Source organism: Neophocaena asiaeorientalis, unplaced genomic scaffold, assembly GCF_003031525.2.
Source record: "Neophocaena asiaeorientalis asiaeorientalis breed wild unplaced genomic scaffold, Neophocaena_asiaeorientalis_V1.1 scaffold136, whole genome shotgun sequence".
Classification (NCBI taxonomy): Eukaryota; Metazoa; Chordata; class Mammalia; order Artiodactyla; family Phocoenidae; genus Neophocaena; species Neophocaena asiaeorientalis.
This window is the reverse complement of record NW_020185333.1, coordinates 1715331-1734717: the sequence shown is the minus strand read 5'-3', so window position 1 is coordinate 1734717 and position 19387 is coordinate 1715331. Positions and strand designations below refer to the sequence as shown.

At 39.6% G+C, this 19387-nt stretch overlaps 1 protein-coding gene across 5 annotated transcripts in view; it reads left to right on the top strand.

The window, feature by feature from the left end:
- SIDT1 (SID1 transmembrane family member 1) overlaps positions 1 to 19387 on the top strand; it is an 84641-nt gene that overhangs the window by 20602 nt on the left and 44652 nt on the right. For 3 of the 5 annotated variants that reach the window (XM_024735344.1, XM_024735346.1, XM_024735345.1), the window contains exons 2-6: positions 2991 to 3112; positions 4117 to 4287; positions 13998 to 14043; positions 17298 to 17399; positions 18016 to 18099. In XM_024735344.1, the coding sequence (XP_024591112.1) occupies positions 2991 to 3112; positions 4117 to 4287; positions 13998 to 14043; positions 17298 to 17399; positions 18016 to 18099 (525 nt within the window). The remainder of the gene's footprint in view (positions 1 to 2990; positions 3113 to 4116; positions 4288 to 13997; positions 14044 to 17297; positions 17400 to 18015; positions 18100 to 19387) is intronic. The other 2 variants (XM_024735347.1, XM_024735349.1) reach the window with 2 other exon arrangements.

Below are 19387 nucleotides of genomic sequence, written 5' to 3'. Positions count from 1 at the left end.
GCCATACTGAAGTTATCCAGGAGCCCACCAAGAGTCTCTTCATTAGAACAAAAGAGACTCCTGTCACCCAGAAAATTCCAAAGGATTTAGGAGTTCTGTCAGGAGTCAGGAATAAGACCAAATATTAGAACAAAATATGCCACTAGTGCTCTTATCACTTAGAAAAATACAAGGGTTTTAGGAGCTCTGTTCCAGGGACTGGGGGCAAAGGCCATATATATTTCTATTATTTCACAGTGGTATTAATATGCTGTATAGAGGTAATCAGAGGCCACATGTCCCCCCAAAAGAGGGACACCCACTTATTTGATGGGATGGGGACATATCAGGGAAAACATCCCCAAAAAAGGACTTTAGGGATGAGAAGGATACTGAAAGGCCAATCACTGGGGACAGAGCCCTTTTGAGAAACAGCAAGTAATTGGCCATGTGAGGGATTGGCAGGCAAAGAAACTAGAGAAGAAGGCAATAATCAAGAAAAGCCCAGAGCAATTCAGATCAGTGGAGAAAAGATGGACTTGTTAATAGGTGGTGCTGGGACAACTGGAGAGCCATATTAAAAAAAAAAAGATAAAATTAAAATCATTCTTCATACCATATGTTAGTATTAATCATGAAAGGATAGGGATTTAAGTATTAAACATATGATACTAGAAGTATAAAGTACTAGAAGAAAATACAGGCCTCAGTAACCTGGAGTGGTGAAAACTTTCTTGACTAATTCCAAATCCAAGGAAAAGATGGAGAAATGTATTTACTTGAATCTAGTCAAGCCTCTAGCTGTAACTGCCAGTTTACAGGAAACACAGGGGATAAAGGAACCTCTTCAATGAGACCACAGGGTGCAGTCAGCAAAACCTAGTATGTGGGTGTTTCAGGTTTGTACTGCTGCTTTGTGAGCTGCTTTCTTTCACAAATAAATGCCCAAAGGTGGGGGCGGGGCGGTTACCTTTAGATTAAAAGAGATTCAAAACACATATCCACCAAATGCAATATGTGGATCTTGTTTGTACTCAAAATTTAAAAGCTGAAAAAAGCACAATTTTTTCAACAAATGAAGAAATTCAAACACTGTGTGGATATTGGGTGATTTTAAAGAACTATTATTAATTTTATTGAGTATGATAATGGAAATGTGTTATGTTAGAAAGAAGAGGCCTTGTCCCTTAGAGGTACAGATTGAAATATTTACAGATGAAAAGGTATGATCTTTGGTATTTACTTTAAAATAATCCAAAAATGATGTGTGTGGAAAATGGAAGGTGTAAATGAAAGACAATGGTACAATTTTTAATAATTATTAAAGCTGGATAAGTACATGAGCATTCATTATTCTATTCTATATTGTCATAAAAGTACTATTCCCGTTCCTTTGGAGGAAAATCTGAAAGTTCCCAGAGCCACTGAAGGCCTTTTCAGCAGGAGAATACCAAGATGAAAGTGGCATCTGAGGGAGTATAGCCCTGGGGATAAGAAGACTAGATAAGGTGCTGTCAGGGAGGGTCACAGTGATAAAGGACTGGATGAGGATTGTCATTGGTGGGGGAGGGGAGGATCTGGGTGTGAACATTGTGTAGAACTTGATGACCTATTGATGGAGAACGCTACAGAAGTAGGAATCAAGGATGACTCGGGCTCAGAATAATGGCTGTGAGGTGAGGCCATTCAATAAGCAAGGAAATTCAGAAGAAATGAAGGTTAGGGGCGAAGGAAGTGACAGGTGCCACTTCAGACAGGTTGAGTTTGAGATGCCTGTGGAACATCCAGAGCTTGGGGAAGAGGTCTGCACTAGAGACAGGGTGTTGGCAATGATCAGCTGCAGCATAATTTCCATGGAAACATGTAGAGCACAGGCACAAGAAAACGCTCCCGTTGTGAGCAAGCACTTCCTATCTAATTATAAATTACTCTTGGACGGTTTTAACATTAAAAAACTAAGTGTCTTAATCAAGAATGATATAAGATATCCAAATAGTAATAATCTATGATTCCCATGCTATTCTGCTGCCTCTCAGTTTCCATTTTGAACATGTCATAGATCTTCAGGGTTTCACCGCAAGCCTTTCTTGCTTCAATTCTTTCCCCTAATAAGGTGTTTTCAAGAGAACACTAGGGTTTAAATTCATTAGGGGAAAAAAAATCTCATACGAAAGACCAACTTTTTCTTACTTTGTCTTTTTTCTATTGCCTACAGTATTATATATATATAAAAAAAAAACTGAAGGGAAACACCAAAACCATCTAGATCCAGGGACACAATTCAATTTCCTGTCTTTTAAACAGCCATGATAGTGTTCAATCCTTGGGGTGACACATGTATTCAAAAGAAGCCACGGATCTGCTGATGTCAAAAAGCATTTAGTGTTGGGGATTGATCTATGCCTTAGAGCAGGGCAAAGAGAAGACTCTTCAGCCCCTATAGTATTTGTTGCTGAGGGAGCATCGGGCCATCTGCTAGACTTTAACACAATGTGGCAGTAACATTTTGGTCTGAAGCACAGAATGATTTTCCAAACCAAAATTAAAGTTTGTTGGCAACTGAGGCACTTGTAGGTATTTTTTTAAAGATATTTAGCGTTTATATTCAGATAAGAAGAGAAGCACATCAGCCTCTTTCTTTTTCTGTTTGGGCTTATTCTCCTAATCTTGTGTTGACCGCCCAATTCAAACTCCTCAGCCTGCCATTTGAAGCCTCCATAATTTGGCTTCACCCAAGACAACTTAAATCAAAATTCTGAGGGTTGGACCCAGGCATCAGTTTTTTTTTTAATCTCCCCTGGTGATTTCATTGTGCAATCAGTGTTGAAACTGAGTATGGTTACAATATGAATGAGGAGAAGACAGCTGGGATATTTGGAGTATCTATGGTCAGCAGCAAACGTATGAATTAAAGTTTTTCAGAGCTTCAGATGGCAGCTATGATGTAACATGTCTGTGCGTGTGCGTGCGTGTGTGATTTGCATTTCCTCTCTCTCTGCCCTGGCTCGCAGGTGAACGCCGTGCGGGTGTACGTGAACAGCTCCTCCGAGAACCTCGACTACCCGGTCCTGGTCGTGGTTCGCCAGCAGAAAGAGGTGCTGTCCTGGCAGGTTCCTCTGCTCTTCCAAGGACTGTAAGTGGATCTTTCCCCGACAGCTTCAATACATTTGTTTTCTTTCAATGTGCTAGACCTTAATTGCCCTTTTCCCTAGTGAAAGGAGAAATCAGACATGCAGAATGTTGACATATTATGTATGCTAAATGCAAACAGTCGTCGTGGTGCCTGCATTGACCGTTCAGCTCTGTTCAGTTTCTCTCCTCTTTGAGGTTCTGATAAGCACTCTGTCTAGATTTGTAGCACCCAGAAGGACGTTTAACATTTTAGTTCTACCCAGAATGTTCTGTTACTCTTGGTTGGTTAGTGGGTCATCCACCAAGGTCAGGGCTAGGTCCCACCATCAACTTCAATGAGTGACACCTCTCCCCATTCTTCATAATGTTCACCAAGTGTACTTTCTTTATCCCATAATATTTATTGAGCACTCAAATGATAGATGCTGGGGATACAGTGGTGGAAGACAACAGTGAAATTCCCACCTTGTGGAATCTATATTTTTGCTGTATAAGGCGCTAGAGCAGTAACAAGAACAAACCAGAAAGCATGCAGATATGGGCACATAGTACAATGTTAAATCACTTTTGGAGGTTAATACACGTGAGGATTGAAATACTGACTCTAATGCCCTGACTTGGACTCTGCGGCTTTCTTTATGTTCATTTCGCAAAAGCTTGAAGATTGGAAAAATGGAATCAACTGGTTGTTTTATCAGTTTTTAACAGTTTTCCCTTCAAAATCTGATAACTTTCCTGACTGAATTAGGAGGATGATTTGGTAATGAAGACACCTAAGTGAACTGCTCAGCACTCAACAGTCCTCATGTCTGTGTTATAACGTCACACAATGTGTGCCAAACACAGTAGCTCTAAAATTACTATCAGTAGGTCTAGTATGAAATTTTAAATATAAGGACTTGGAAAGAAGTTCAGGGAGAAGTAAAACGAGATGTTCTTTTCCCTGCTTGTTCATTGAGTGTCTTTCTCCTTCTCGCTGGCTTTTCTCTCCGCTGGCTGCTGCAGATACCAGAGGAGCTACAACTACCAGGAAGTGAGCCGCACCTTATGTCCCTCAGAAGCAACCAATGAAACAGGGCCTCTGGAGCAACTGATATTTGTAGATGTCGCATCCATGGCGCCCCTGGGTGCCCAGTACAGACTGCTGGTTACCAAGATCAAGCACTTCCAGCTGCAGTAAGCGGGACTCCTTGCGGCCTTTCTCTGTTCGCTTGTCTGCTCTTCCTGAGCTTGTCTGTGCACGGTCCAGCTTCCTTCCTCCCAGATCAGCACCCCAGGAGGAAATCATCCACTTGGCATATTGTCTTAGCAACTTCTGAACTCTCCTGTACACAGCTGGGCAGCAGGGCCTTAGTCTGTGTAAGGGGGAAGCAGTAGGCGACTGGAGCAGAGCAGAGGGTGGCGCACCTGATAGGTGTATCTGTTCCTGGGCATCTGTGAGGGCCCCCTCCTGTCTGTTGTTCAAGCAAGTGTGACACCCAAGCACTAGTGATGGGTACTTCTGTGTCACTCACCAGTGCCACTCTCCTGAAGGAAGTTTTGGTTTTATTTTAAGGAAGATCTTCAGCTATTTTTCTTACCCTTATTACTATTCCAGTTTTCTCCTTCTGGTTAGGAATGTATACAGATTGAAAATAATATGTTATGTGGCTTTGAGTGAAAACTTATGACTGTTTCCTCCTTCTCCTTGCTCTACCATCCTTTGAAACCAAATCAGTCGGGATACAGCATCTCGAATTGTTTAGATTAGACATGGAGTATAATAAATTCAGTGGAGGGTATTGTCTCTAAGGGATCTATTCTCTCCCAGAGGGTAGTCGCATAAAATATTGCATAAATCTGTGTGAAAATGTAAACAGAAAGGCTAAGATTATTCCTTAATAAGGCCAGAAACTTCAGGGAGTTTCCTGCCCTATCCTACTCTAAGTTCAAGGCTTCTCAAGGGTTCAAACCATTCCCTCCCCTCTCAGTGTTTTAAATAAAATTTTTAAAAATATGTCATTAAATCGGTCACATTAAAATTTTACTTTGTACTCATCAAAAGTTATCATTAAGAGAACAAAAAGACAAGCCATAGACTAGAGAATATGTTTCCAACACTAACAAAGGGCTCATATGCAGAATATATAAAGAACCCCTACAAATCAATAAGAAAACACTGGCAAGCTTTTGGCTGCTGTCTGCAGTATCACCCACCCTTCTGTGGCTCTGGCTTCTTCTGGGCAAGAATCTTGGAGCCTATGAGTCTGAGCACTGCTCAGAGTGGGGGCTGGCACTCAGGTGGGTGCAAGGTTCAGATTCCGCTTCAGTGAAATAAATAGATTCTCTGGGGCAAAAATGAGGAGATCTCAGGAACAGAAACGATATTTGAGACTTTGACCTCTCACTAGAACTTTGGGACAGAGACAGAAGATCTCAGAAGGGGAATCAGTGTTTATATTTACCCAATGAAAATAAATGACATATAAATAGACTCAAATATGCCAAGTAAAAGACTAAGAATATCAAATGGGATTTAGAAAAAAAGAAAACTAAATATATGTTGCTTACAAGAGTACAATCTTTAAAAAGAATGTATAAATGTAAATAAAATGATAGTAAAAGAAATACCATACTGATACTAAACAAAAGAAAGTTGATGTATTATATCACATTATACAAGATATTCCTTAATGCAAGGAACATTATTAGATATAAAGAGACATTCCATATTTCTAAAATAATTATTTACCAGGAAGACAAATTTAAATTCTAAATTTCTGTGTACCTAGTAATATCATTTCAAAATATACAAAGCAAAACTTGCAGAATGGGAAGAAGTGTACAAATTCACAATCTTTGTGGTAACCTTCTCTATAGCTAATAAAATAACAAACCAAAAATTTTAGATGTATGTACAAGGTTCCCCCACTATGTGAAAGTAGAGTGTTCTTGTGAAACCTTTTATAAGCCAAATGATATTAAGCAAAGAAGCAATTACCTTAGGACACATCTTGCTAACAGATGCACAGAATAAACTGAGATAAAGCACAGAGGTTCCCAGACATAATTCACAGCTATGGTGGCTTGATGCTGAGATGTTGAGCGTTGCTCCAGGGAAGGCGGTGGCAGTGCCACTCTCACCGCTCAGGTTGCACACTGCAAAACAAACGCTGAACACTGTTTTCGCTTTTCATCTTTTTTCATAAAAGCAAAAATCCTCAGATTTCTTTCAGTTAGTGTAGTTTTTTTTTTTTTGGCATCTTTATCGGAGTATAATTGCTATTCAATGGTTTTTGGCTGCATTGGGTCTTTGTTGCTGCACGTGGGCTTTCTCTAGTTGTGGTGAGCAGGGGCTACTCTTTGTTGAGGTGCATGCAGTTGTTGCAGCACGCAGGCTCAGTAGTTGTGGAGCACGGGCTTAGTTGCTCTGCGGCATGTGGGATCTTCCCTGACCAGGGATCAGACCCATGTCTCCTGCATTGGCAGGCGGATTCTTAACCACTGTGCCACCAGGGAAGTCCAAATTCTGTGTATTTTAAAACATCATCATTCTCTTGATTTCTATAGGTTTGTTATGATCATTAAAATAAATTCTTGAATTAAATGCTTGAAAAAAAAAGTAAAAGAACTGAAAATAAAATTCAAAGAAAGTGGAAGTAAGTACTAAAATAAGAGCCCAAAACAATGAAATAGAGAGCAAATTAACAATGGACAAAATCAACCAAACCACAGGTCAACTATTTAAAATGACCAGCATTCTTTGTATAATTGTCTTCTAAAAAATAAAAAAGACAGGCAAGCCCACTGGAAAAAAAATAGGCAAGAGACTTAAACAGACACTTCACCAAAGAAACTATACAAATGGTCCAAAAACATAACCTCATCAGCTGTCAGAAATGCAAATTAAAACCATAATGAGATTCCACTGCACCTACCAAACTGCTATACTTTGAAAGGACTGACAACGCAGTTCCACTCCTAGTTATATACTCAACTCCTAGATACATAATTGTGCTATTCATTCGAGGAATATCACACAACAATAAAAACAAACTATTTTTGTACCTAACAATGTGAATAAATCTCACAAACAAAATGTTGAGCAAAAGAAGCCAGACAGAAGGAATACACACTGTTTGATTCCATTTATATAAAGTTTAAAAACAGGCGAAACTATTCTGTAATGTTAGAAGTTAGGACAGTGGTACCGTCAGGGAGGAAAGGAGAAGTACACGGCTATGTTTACTTAGTGAGAATTCTTTCAGATATATACTCATGTCTTGTTATCTATATGTTTGTTACACTTCAATAAAAAGATTAATTTTTAAAAAATAAGAATATTTTAAAATATATACTACTTTTTGGCAGCTTATTTTTCTGATCAGAATGTTCTGCCCTATTATAAAGCTCTCCTTAAATTTTCTAAGGCAGTTTATCCTGAAGTCTGTAGCCAGTGGAGTTGCTGATATGAATCACATATTTATCTTGGTCCTCTCTACACCCCTTGATGGTGTATACCCATAGATACAGATGGACAGATAGATTAATGAATGGTCAGAAGGATGGTGAAGTAGTTACAGCATTTTTTTTCCAAGTCCCTCCATTAATTTTGGTGTAGAAAAAAGTGATGTGATAATTTCAAGAGCAAAGAGCCAGCCCCCCAAAAAAGGCAGAAAAAGATCAATTATATGAGTCTCTAGGAGGGAGGTTTGAGCATTATAGTATATACATTTTTAAGGTTCTCCAAGTGATTCCAATGTACAGCAGAGTTGAGAACAGCTACCTTTAAGCAATTTCTAAATGCGGTGCTTGTGTTTAATTGTGTTAATAACTAAATTAATTTGTGATATTAAACAGTATGGGAATTCGTACTCATAATTTGAAGGAGGTGGTAGCACTTTACCCGAACAGAGTGCATTTTGAACTTTGGAGAAGCCCTGCATTTACTAACTGGTCTCTGTGTGTCTGACCTGTCGCTGTCACCTGGTAGTAGCGTACTTGAATTCTAGGGCTGGTATCTGTGAGGCTAATTAGACCCTTTGGAGAACTGAATTCTGTGAAACTGAAGCCATAAGGTCACAAATCTGTGAGAGGGTTATTGAATGATACGCATGTGGTGAAACTGCAAGTCTATTCCCTCATATTGTTTTCTGTTTCCGCCTCTCACAATGTGACCTGACCTCAGCAACCAGACATGCAGAGCATTTCAAAATGCACACAGTTACTAGGGGTTTTATGCGAATAAGATAAGCCCAAGAAGAGATGGTAACTAAGATATATGTATCTCTTCCTCCCTGGCTCTGGATTGTCCCACACCAGCCTTGCTGGAAACTCAGAAATCCAGAGGACGATGGTAACAGGCAAGAGCTGAGGACTGTGGGGAGATCTGAACTCAGGTATAGAGAGAAACACTGAAGAACTCAAATTTCCCAACATTGCAGTTTCTGTTGTATGTTTTTCAGTGGCAGACTACAAGCGTTTTTTTTTTTTTCTAGAATCATAAATTTTAAGAATAGAAGGAACTTTGGGAATTGAATCCACTCATTTCACTTTTACAGATGAGCAAACTGATGCCCAGAGAGGTTAAGTGATTTGTCCAAACTCACACAGCCAGGAAAGGCCAAAATCAAAATTAGATTCGACTTCTGACTTGCAGTTCTGAGCCGTTCCCACTATACCATGCTATTTTTACTTTCTGTTTAACACCATCCTCCTAATTTTTGTTGCCCTAAATATGTTTCTCAATACCATGAAGCATTTATTTACTTAAATCCAGCTTAAAAAATTAACTTCTGCCTTAAAGCATTACTCCGTGCCGTCTTAACTCTCCCCCACCTGCCTCCACACATGCACATACACCAGCTTTGCCCCTGCTCCTTTTCCCAGACCCCATTGCCCTGGCGCTCAGTGCTGCAGCGTGTGAAGTTGCAGACAGGGAACAGCAGGAGGCTGCAGGAATAGGCAGGCACCTGCTTCTGGGGTGGGAGGAGCCTGCAAGGGCTGTTGGGAATTCTCTGGTGGTCCAGTGAATAGGACTCCATGCTTTCACTGCCGTGGGCCTGGGTTCGATCTCACAAGCCATGTGGCTCAGCCAAAAAAAAAAACGATATCCCCAAGAATGGAAAATGCATGACAGATAGTTTAAAAAGAAAAAGAAAGAAATTTAGACAGTTGTCTATGTTGTGATATTTGTATGGATAGTGGATTTGAGGGGGACTCGACTGGATGCAGAGAAATTAGAAGGCTGATGCTGTGATCAAGATAAATAATGAAATGAACTAAAGAATTTAGAGGTGAAGTTGACAAAACTTGATTGGATATTCAGGGTAAGGGAAGTGGGAGAGTCTAGGATGACCATCTAACCTGTAGATGGTGGCGCCCCTAAGAGAAAATGAGAATTTTGAGGAGGGAAGGAAAAGATAAGTTCACTTTGGGACATGTTGAACTTGAAGTGCAGTGCCTGGCAGAGTGTTGAACTTATACAGCACGATGCTCAGGAGAGAGGGCTGAGCGACAGAGAGGCCACTGAGTAGAAGCTTCAAGAAGCCTGGTCCCTATGGTGCCTGAGGTGGAGTTACAGGAGGTAAGGGGAGAAACAGGCAGTACCCAATCCTTGATCTTTGAGATATTTTTGCTGCACCAGGCAGTTTAGACTTCATCTTTAAGGTTATGGGAGCCACTAAAAGATTTTAAGCAACAGAATATCATCAACAGGTCTGCTTTTTGAGATGACTTTAGTAGCCGTGTAGAAGATGAACTGGAGAGGAGAGGGTAGAGGCACGTAGACAAATCAAAAGTTTGAACAGAGAAGAATTAAAAAATTATTAGGACCTGAACATACCATGGTAGCAACAAAGTTGTAAGGGAGAAAAAGAGTCAAGTAATACACATGGGGATAATTCACAAATTCAAAAAATACATGTGGCAGAATCAAAAATATAGTCTTACATGAGTACTTGAAGGCTTCAACCCTCCTCTAGCCTTCTAAGTAGGGATCTTGAGTCTTTGTTTTGAGAGAGAGTTTTGAGTGCGATAGCTCAGCTACCGTGCTGTGAAAAGTCATAGATTTTTGAGGAAATGGATGAGTAAAGAGGCTTTTAGACCATTTTGCTATATGTCATCCTATGTAATGGCCCTTTGGTATTTTGGGGTAGAGCACAGTGATTTACATTGTTTTTCAGGTTTTTTTTTTTTTTCTTATTGGATGCTATACTGAGCAAAGACAGTGCTTCAGGTGGGAGCAGGTGCATCCAGGTTACATTTACACTAATAGAATCAGTAAGACTTGGTGAGCAGTCAGCTGTGGAAGGGATAAAAAGGGAATTCAAGACAACTCCAACAATGATGTCACAAGTCAGGTGAGGCTTATCGACAGACGTGGCAGGTCAGGGTCAGGGAAACGGGAGTACATTCCATTTTGATCATATGGAGTTTGAGATGCTTGAGGGCCAGTGAGAGTGCAGAAGCCCAGCAGAGAAACACTTTTCTGTGACTGGAGCCCAGGAGATAGCCCTGGGCTGGACATGGAAACTTGTGATTCACTACCATTGTTGTGGTTTTTGTGGCAACTGAATATTTATGTATATGGATTTTATGGCAATTATAATATATATAATTATACATATATGAATGAAGATGTATGTGGCTAAGGAAAACGAGGAGATCAAGAACAGGACTGTGGGTCACATTCTCATATAAGGGATGGTCTGAGAAATAGGAGCTCTCAGAAGAAGCTGACTCGTCATAGTCAGATGTGTGGAAGAAAACGCAGGAAAGCAGGGGTCACAAGCCCACGGGAGGAAGTTCTAAGACAGAGGAAGGGGCTGTGAGTGTCAACTGTCACAGACAGGTAAAGAAAATTAAGAACTAAGTCACTGGATTTAGCTACAAGGAGGTGACTGCAACCTCAGGGAGATGGTGGAAAAAGAATCCTGACGGCAGTGGAGAGAGGAAAGCATGAATGAGGGATTGGAGCAGAGCACTCTTTGAAGAGGCTGGTTGTGAAGGAGAAGGATATAGAATGACATCAAAGGAGAGAAATTTGGGGAAAAGAGGGCAATTCTGGGGGGTGCTTTTGTTTGTTATTTATTTTGAAAATGGTTGAGACTAGAGTATATTTATAAACTAAGGAGTAGAAAGGTGGATAAAATTTATAGGAGAGTTGGATTTTTGTAGAAGCAACGTCCCAGAGGAGGGAAGAAAAGACAGGATTTAGCACACGCGTGGAGAGTTTATACTTCAGCCAGAGCCTTGAGGTGGAGGGTTACAGATGATGGAGGGTTGGGGAAAGATTTGGGATAAGCAAAGGCAGCTCATGACAGATGGCAGTAAGGAGATAACAGGAAATGATACTCTGAAGTCCATAGTCCAAGTGAATAACCAGTGTGATTTCCTTCGACAAAGTGAGGGTTTTCAACGCTCACTGTGACTTAGTTTTTGTCTCTGCCTGTCTTTCCACTTACCCTTTCTTCCCATCCCCTCTTCCTTTTCCTTCTGTTTTATTACTCTCCTGTAGATACTTCTCCCCCTTCTCTCTCCCTTCCCCATGGGCCCTTTTCTCCCTCTTCTCCTGTCTCCCTTCCCTGCACACCCATCTCTCTTGACTCCTCTGTTCCTTTTCTCTTTCCCTCTCCCTCAAACTAGCCAAAATGAGGAAACAAAATTCGCTTTTGGGTTTTCTTATTTATTGAATAAACCTTTGTTTCCTGTGTTTAATTTTTTCAAATAAGTCGAAAATTGTGTACTTCCTTCTCTAAAACTAAAGGCATACGTGTGTCTCAATTAGATTTGTTCTGTTGCTTAATGACACCTGTTAAAATAAACCTTCCCCACCTCCACTGAGGCCCATGGGGAAGGAAACAGAACCTTTCATCTGCAACAGGCACCATGTTTATTTTGCATACACTGTTGACTCCATGAGAAAGAGAAGACTTAACTGTGATAGTCTTAAAGAAAATAAAGTGGTTTCAAAGTTTGTATGTGTTGTACTAGTAAAGCAAACATAAAGAACAAGAAAAAAAAAAAACCAGAAAATTCCTATCAATGTCCACACATTCAATGATATAACTGCAATTCAAATGACAGGGGAGAATTGAAACACAAATTGCTGGCCAAAGAAAACTGTTTTCTCCTGGAAATCTTACACTGTCTGTTGCCAGCCAAGAAAATCACTGTCCTCTTTGTTCCCCTGACCTGGAAACAAACAGAACTGAGGGCCCCGTGTTGCCCTGGTAATAGCAGATGACACTCCCCACACGCTGAGAGCCACACACAGCACCGCGGGTCCTGACTCTGGCTGTGGAATCTCAGGAGAACACACACAACTGGATTTGACACTGACTTTGGCTTCTCTAGGTGACTTAAGATCACGAGTTACTAACATATGTCAGCAGAACCAATCCTTGACTCTGATGATGATTTCTATTGAGAGTGAATATATACAAATTGCATCCATTGCTAAACTCTAAGCCTCGTCTGCTGACAGCCTGAATTGTTTGTCATTACCTTTAGAAATAGTGCTCAAATTTTATGACTTCTAAACAACACCTCCAAGTATAAACTTCATGCTTAAATGTCCTGACATGCCCTTTCTAAAGGAATCTTTAATAAAAATTTTAAACTATTTAATTTTTATAAAAGGAAAACTAGGAGTGGAGAGAAAGACTCCTCAGCATTGGGGGATAAAGCTGGGGAAGGACCCCAGAAGAAGTTCAGGTTCAGGTTCCTAGAAGTGCAGGTCACACTGGACAGTTGGGATCATGACACTCCCCAGACGCAGGCATCGAGAGTGCAGTGGGCATGTGTGAGTGATCTTCACAACTAAAAATGAGGCAAGAACCAGAAAGAACAAAAGCCCCAAACAGCCTTTACGTGACTACAGAGAAGAGCAAATTTCTCTTTGTTTTCCAGTCTCTTGAACTGTTCACGTATGTTCCTTCCAACAGCACCCTGCGCTACAGATGTATGCTTTTCGCATGCTCCCCACACTGTCCTTTCCTCAGTGCTGGATCATTTCTGTCTTTCACAGAAGAATGAAAATATCTAATAAAATAATTCACAGCGAGTTAATAATTGGAGAGAAAATAACTTCATTATATTCTTTTGGTGGTATGTGCATTTTAAGAAGGGTCTTAGAAGGCAATGCCTAACCCCAAGAGGACACAACCTTGGAGGGAAATGTAGACAACTGGGGGTGCTTGCGGGGCAGGAAGAGTATGCTCCTATCCCTAGAGACCCTCCCATGGTGATTATCTATCCACCACATTTTTAAAAAAGTGATCTTTTGCCATGGATACATCAAAATTTGGAAGTGCTATCTGAATTATGCAAATGAACCTCAAACCTTCTTTTCCTCTCCCTTTCAGACCACTTCTGACACCTAAACCCTGTACTTCATTGTAAAATCTTAAGAGAATCCAAAGACAAATGTGTCTATAAAAGTCAACAAAGTACTTACTTGTATAGGTATGACTTCACGGGTTTACGAAGACATAAAATTGATCAGTTCCCCAATTTGATCATTCTTGAGAGTTGAAACCACCAAGCTCCCATGCAGCACACTTTGTCACTTTTATGGGCCCAGAACTCCTTTCTCAAAGGGTAGGGCTGGGGCTTCCCTGGTGGTGCAGTGGTTGAGAGTCCGCCTATCGATGCAGGGGACGCGCTTTACGAAGACATAAAATTGATCAGTTCCCCAATTTGATCATTCTTGAGAGGTGAAACCACCAAATTCCCATGCAGCACACTTTGTCACTTTTATGGGCCCAGAACTCCTTTCTCAAAGGGTAGGGCTTTCCTTGCATCTAGTTTAAGATTTTTTTTTTTTTAATAAACAATTTTTGTTTGCTAACTTATGCTTTTCTTTCACTTTTCCCACTTTCCCCTCTCCCCCTTATATTTCTCAGGACAAATGTTGCCTTTCACTTTACTGCCAGTCCCTCTCAACCCCAGGTAAGTGAAGGGCTTCAAGGTTATCATGATTCTTCCTGTTGGTGTTACCCAAAGAAACCATGGTAACAGGTAGAGTTAGCATGTGATGTTGCCCTTGATCTTTCACAACATGAGTTATATTTGTACTTTTGGAATGTTGTTCATGTAACTGGGATTTTAGACACACCTTTAACCTTATCACTTGAATTGGTGTAAAATGGGAGGCATGAAGTATTTGCAGATGTTCCTTGGCTCAACCTTCATTCGTAAAATTGTGGGCCTACTATGTACCAAGTACAGTGATAGATTGTACTAGGTGCCAGGGATAGAAGGATGGAGAAGAGGCAGGTGCAACTTCTGCCTTCACGGACCTTATAATCAGGATGGGGGTGGGGAGACAGAGAATGGAAGACCACCGCTAAACAAATACAAAAATAATCAATTGATCTGAAAGTATAATAAAAATGAGACAGATTTTAATTTCTACAGTGTTATGGGTAAAATTAATTAGTTTCTCCTGTCATTAAGAAAGAACAGGAATGCTGACAAAAATTATTAGAAGAATTAGATATTTGTGCTGTGCTCTCCATTAGGCCATAGTCATAAACAGACTAAATAGATGAAAACTTTGATTGACTTAGGCTGCTTTTCTGGTGACACTTCTAGCTACCTTCCTTTCTCCTCTCATAGCTTCTGAAAGAGTGAAGTTTATGCAATAGCAAGTTTAAAACAGATTTATTTAATGTCCTGATATTTATTATAAGTCTTCTGTAGGCTGTAATGCAACTTTGTCAGAAATGGCCTTGGATATACTGTACTAAAACTGGGATTAACATATTATATGGATAATATTGTAAATCTGTTACAACCACCTGTGAGCTGGTGAATATTTAACAACTGGTTCTTAGAGTGAAAGCCCTGTTTTGTAGCATTTGCCCATTTCTGCAGTGTAAATACCTCCACTCTGGCAGATTTCAAGCTGCCAGCGTGACGTCATTGAACACAGAGTTTGGAATTGATGTGTACAATCGGCTCCCCAGACCTGCAAGAGCCAACTCCAGCACACCTTGAAAAGTTAAATTTCCCATCAGTGAAAGCCTCCACAGTGCATATATGCTGCCACCCAGTGACAGAAGAGGACTAAGTCCCACGATCCATTGCCCTCAGAGTATTAGCCACTTAATTCATGAAATATTTGAAAGCACTAGTTACTAGGGGCAATGGGAGATATCTATATAGAAAGGGAGGGGAAAACTTGTACCCCAACTGCAGAAAGAGTACAGTCTAATAGTCCTGTCGAAAGCTATAATAAATATGATAGAAATATCATATTTATTTATTTATAAATATTATTTATTTATTTATTTATCAATTTATTTATAAATATAATATCATTATATTTATTATAAATAAATATAATAAAAATGTATGAATGTCATGATGTACTTTGTAGACTGAAAATCAGTGATGATTATATATTATAGCTTCTTTCTATTTTAAAAAAGTATTAAACACTAAAGCCCAAACAATTTGTATATAAATCACAAACTAGAGTAAAATATACTTAAAACAAACTCATGAAACAAAACGGAAATTCTTTGACATCTCTGAAAGTCTTACTTTACTCATAACTGTTCCCATTTCGGCCTATATTTTATATCCTCTTGAACTGTAGGAAAAATTTTCTGTTCCTGTAAGTCCACCCAAACTACTGCACATACTCAGACAACCTGAAGCACCACAGTCTGCCTCTATTCCTGTAGATAGAAGCAGGTTACAGAAACTGGATAGATAATTAGGACACAAGATGGTGATTTTTAGACTAAATTCCAGGCATTGCTTTGGATCCTTGTCACTTGCTTCCTTCTGGTAAAAGTAGATTCTCAAGGCAAGGGGTTTATTTATTTGGGGTTTATGGTAATTTAAAGGTAAAAAACGATTAGTAATACCTTGGTATACAGATAAGCCTTCGGTAGGTGTCTACAGCTTGCGCAAAACCAACTCCTAGAATATACAGGCATATATGTGATGCTCATTACTGCTAATAGTAACCATAATAATGCTTTTGAGTTACAAAGTATGGTTCCCCTAAGAACCATGAACGCCTCTTGGGAATTCCAGAGTATTCACCTTTGGAAGAGCCCTGTATTATATGTATTTGAATCAAGCTCCAAAATAAAAGCGCAAAAATGGAGTGGCTTCTTGAGAGTGTTGCCATCTGTTACAAGGCATGAACAGACTTCCAAAAAGCAGCGTTAATGACACTCTTTAATCTTGAGATGATTTTTTTCCCCATCAGAAGGCTTTGGATTGTTGAAAAAGTTATATTTTTATTGCTCTGGTTCTCAGAATAAGGTTAATAAAGAGGACGTGGGAATGCAGAATGCAGTTTTAACGGGTTTTGCTTCTCCTTTAAAGTGATAGATTTACTAAAGCCCTAGGATAGGGGTTTGCTTTGTTTGTTTTCCTCAAAATTTTAATCGTATATTTCATGTCAAGCTTCTCAACCAGTTTCTATATTTATAACTACTGGGCAGAAGTCCCCTTTCTTCATTATTAGCAACATGTTTAAGGCTTAGAGTTAATAAATTTTTCCAGTGGATTGATAATCTAAGTAGGTAAATAGTGTAACTTTTGTCTATTATAAATGTTTCCTTATTCTGATGATATTGGAGAAATACTTCTGCCCCAAATTGTGAACATATTTCAGGAGGCTAGATGCAGGGCTTGGTCTTTGAATCTAAATGTCATCTCACTGTATTCCAGCCAGGAAATAGATTCTTTGGCAAGAAAGTCTAGGGGAAGGGTGGGTCTAGTGCTAATTCTTGCCTGTGGGAATGTGGTTAAGATTCTTGAAGAACAGGCTTATCTGCTTTTCAAGGAGGAGCTTCATATTTCAAAATGACCCCACAGAGGCAAACCTTGTCTCCTGTCACATTTCACATATCTCTAATTCAAAGGGTTGGGGGCATCTTCTTAAGTCAAAATTAGAATGAAGTGTAGCAAAGTTTAGTTGAGAAGGAAAAACCATAAAAAATGATATGGCAATATTGTATGAAATGGCTGTGTTCCTAGTGCCTGAGCTCTGCACAGAGCATTTGCTCAATATGCAAGAGATGAATGGCTGACTGAATTACTGGAGGTTTACTGAGATTTACATCTGAACTTTCTGCTTAATATTTGAGGAAACCACCTTATTCATGGGAAAATAGCTTGAGTTTTTGACCGTAAACATTTCTTAACATTAACAAATCCTTTCTTTTTTTTATTCTTAGTATTTTCTATACAAATTTCCTGAAGATGTGGAGTCAGTTATCATTAAAGTTGTGTCTGAAATGGCTTATCCATGCTCTGTTGTCTCAGTCCAGAATATCATGGTGAGTCTTCATAACCTGTCAACCTTCCAATACGGAGTACTATATTGTCCCAGGATAAATGAGAGAGAAGGGTGACCACCATGTCATCCTCATGCTACATATTCCTGACAAAACTGCTAAATAATAAAAACAGTATCTTGTGCACACAAGTGGGCAGTCTGTGCTTGTAGACATTGATCTGGGGAGATAGAGAGCAGTTGACTCCTCACCAAAATAAGCAAAGGAAGGAAGGGAGGGAGGGAGGATTATGACAGAGAGCAAGGAAGACCAACTTGTGGGCTGCACAAGAAAAACAGAAACCTGTTTGCTCTATTTTAAAAAATTTTTATTGTGTCATTAGGCCCTTTCTGTTTCATAAGGTGTTAAATAAAAAATGGGAAAGGTGTGATACACTTTAAGATGATCTTTTCAGTTCTCTTTGATATAAAGTGACCTTGACTTCAGAGGACAAGGCACCAAGTTTTAGGAGGACTATTTCATGACTGTTCTGGGGGAAAACTCTTCATGGTTTCTGGCTCAGTAGGGAACCCCTCCCCTGTGATCCAGGTGGCATGTGTGGTGTGTATACTATGGCATTAGTGATGCTTTCCTTTTTTATCCCTCATGCACGTTACAGTGCCCAGTGTATGATCTCGACCACAATGTAGAATTTAATGGTGTCTATCAGTCCATGACCAAGAAAGCTGCCATCACACTACAGGTGAGACATCGTTTCTGTGGTTGTTATTGTCAATGACGGTGCACAGTTTATAATCAGATCACCTACTGGACCAGTCAGGTTACCTGCCGGCTTTAGAAAAACCTAAGGGATTACCGCTCACTGTGTGCCTTGAATCTCTTTCCTTTCTGATTGATTTTAAAACAAAGACTGCTACACCTGAAATCAAAGCCTTGGTGATAGTAGACAGTGCTACTCTACCAGGTGCTCCGTTCCCCTTGGGGAATCTTGGGAACCTGTGATGCAGTGGGACATGTGTCTGACAGATTGCTTAGAGAAGTAAGGGCAAAAGATTCCAATCTACCCAACGGGGGATGCCGGTTTAGGGTAAAGTTTATCTGATCCGTTTAAAACAACTAAACATATTCTACTAAAACAATATTTTTAATCAACTATCTTTCAATTGAAAAAAAACATATTGTAACCCAAACATAACTTCAACTCTGGACAGAATGGACAGGTTCAAAGGAATATGAACCACATTGTGCAGAAGTTTGCCCTTTTGGTATGATAATTAAATTATTATTTCAATGGTAATTTTATAGCAAAAATGTACAGACATCATGTCAGCATATTTTCAAAGCGATTCTGTCCCTGGCTTTAGAGCGGTACTTACTTGGAGTACCTGCAACTTGATCTGTTCTCTAGGTAAGGAGATACTGTTTATTGAATAGCAGGCCATGAATGAGGAGAGGTGAATTATAATTTAGGTATCAGACCAAAAAACTTCTATTAGTCAGGCTTTTATTTTTAATGTCTCAGATTCAATATCTCAAATATCTGCCCTTGTTTTTAGTATTTTTTCTTCCTTAGCACATCAGCATTCTGTGGTCCCAAATTTAAAAAGACAGAAGAATAACCATAGTAGGAAACTCAGATTTTACATCATCTGGACACTAAATTAATGAAGTGCAAATCACATCAGTACATTCCTACTTTCAATATGTTTGGCAACAAGTTATTACTTCTCTTTTGGACCCATGATTCAGTACTGGGCCATTTTCTCAGTGGGTTAAACATAATATCAGAAATTTGGGGATAATTTAAAAAATCAGAGTTGTATAAATATACTGGACCTTAAAGATTATCTTGTCAACCATGCTTCATTCATGGATAAGAAACTGGGACACAGAGAAGCCCACTTAGAGAAAGTCAAAGCCAGGACTGTAACCCAGGTCTCCTGACTTGAGTCTTTGCTTCCCTAACGTAAATTGTTTATTTAACCGCTGACCGTGTGACTTTTAGGAAAGTCATTTATCATTAAATTTTA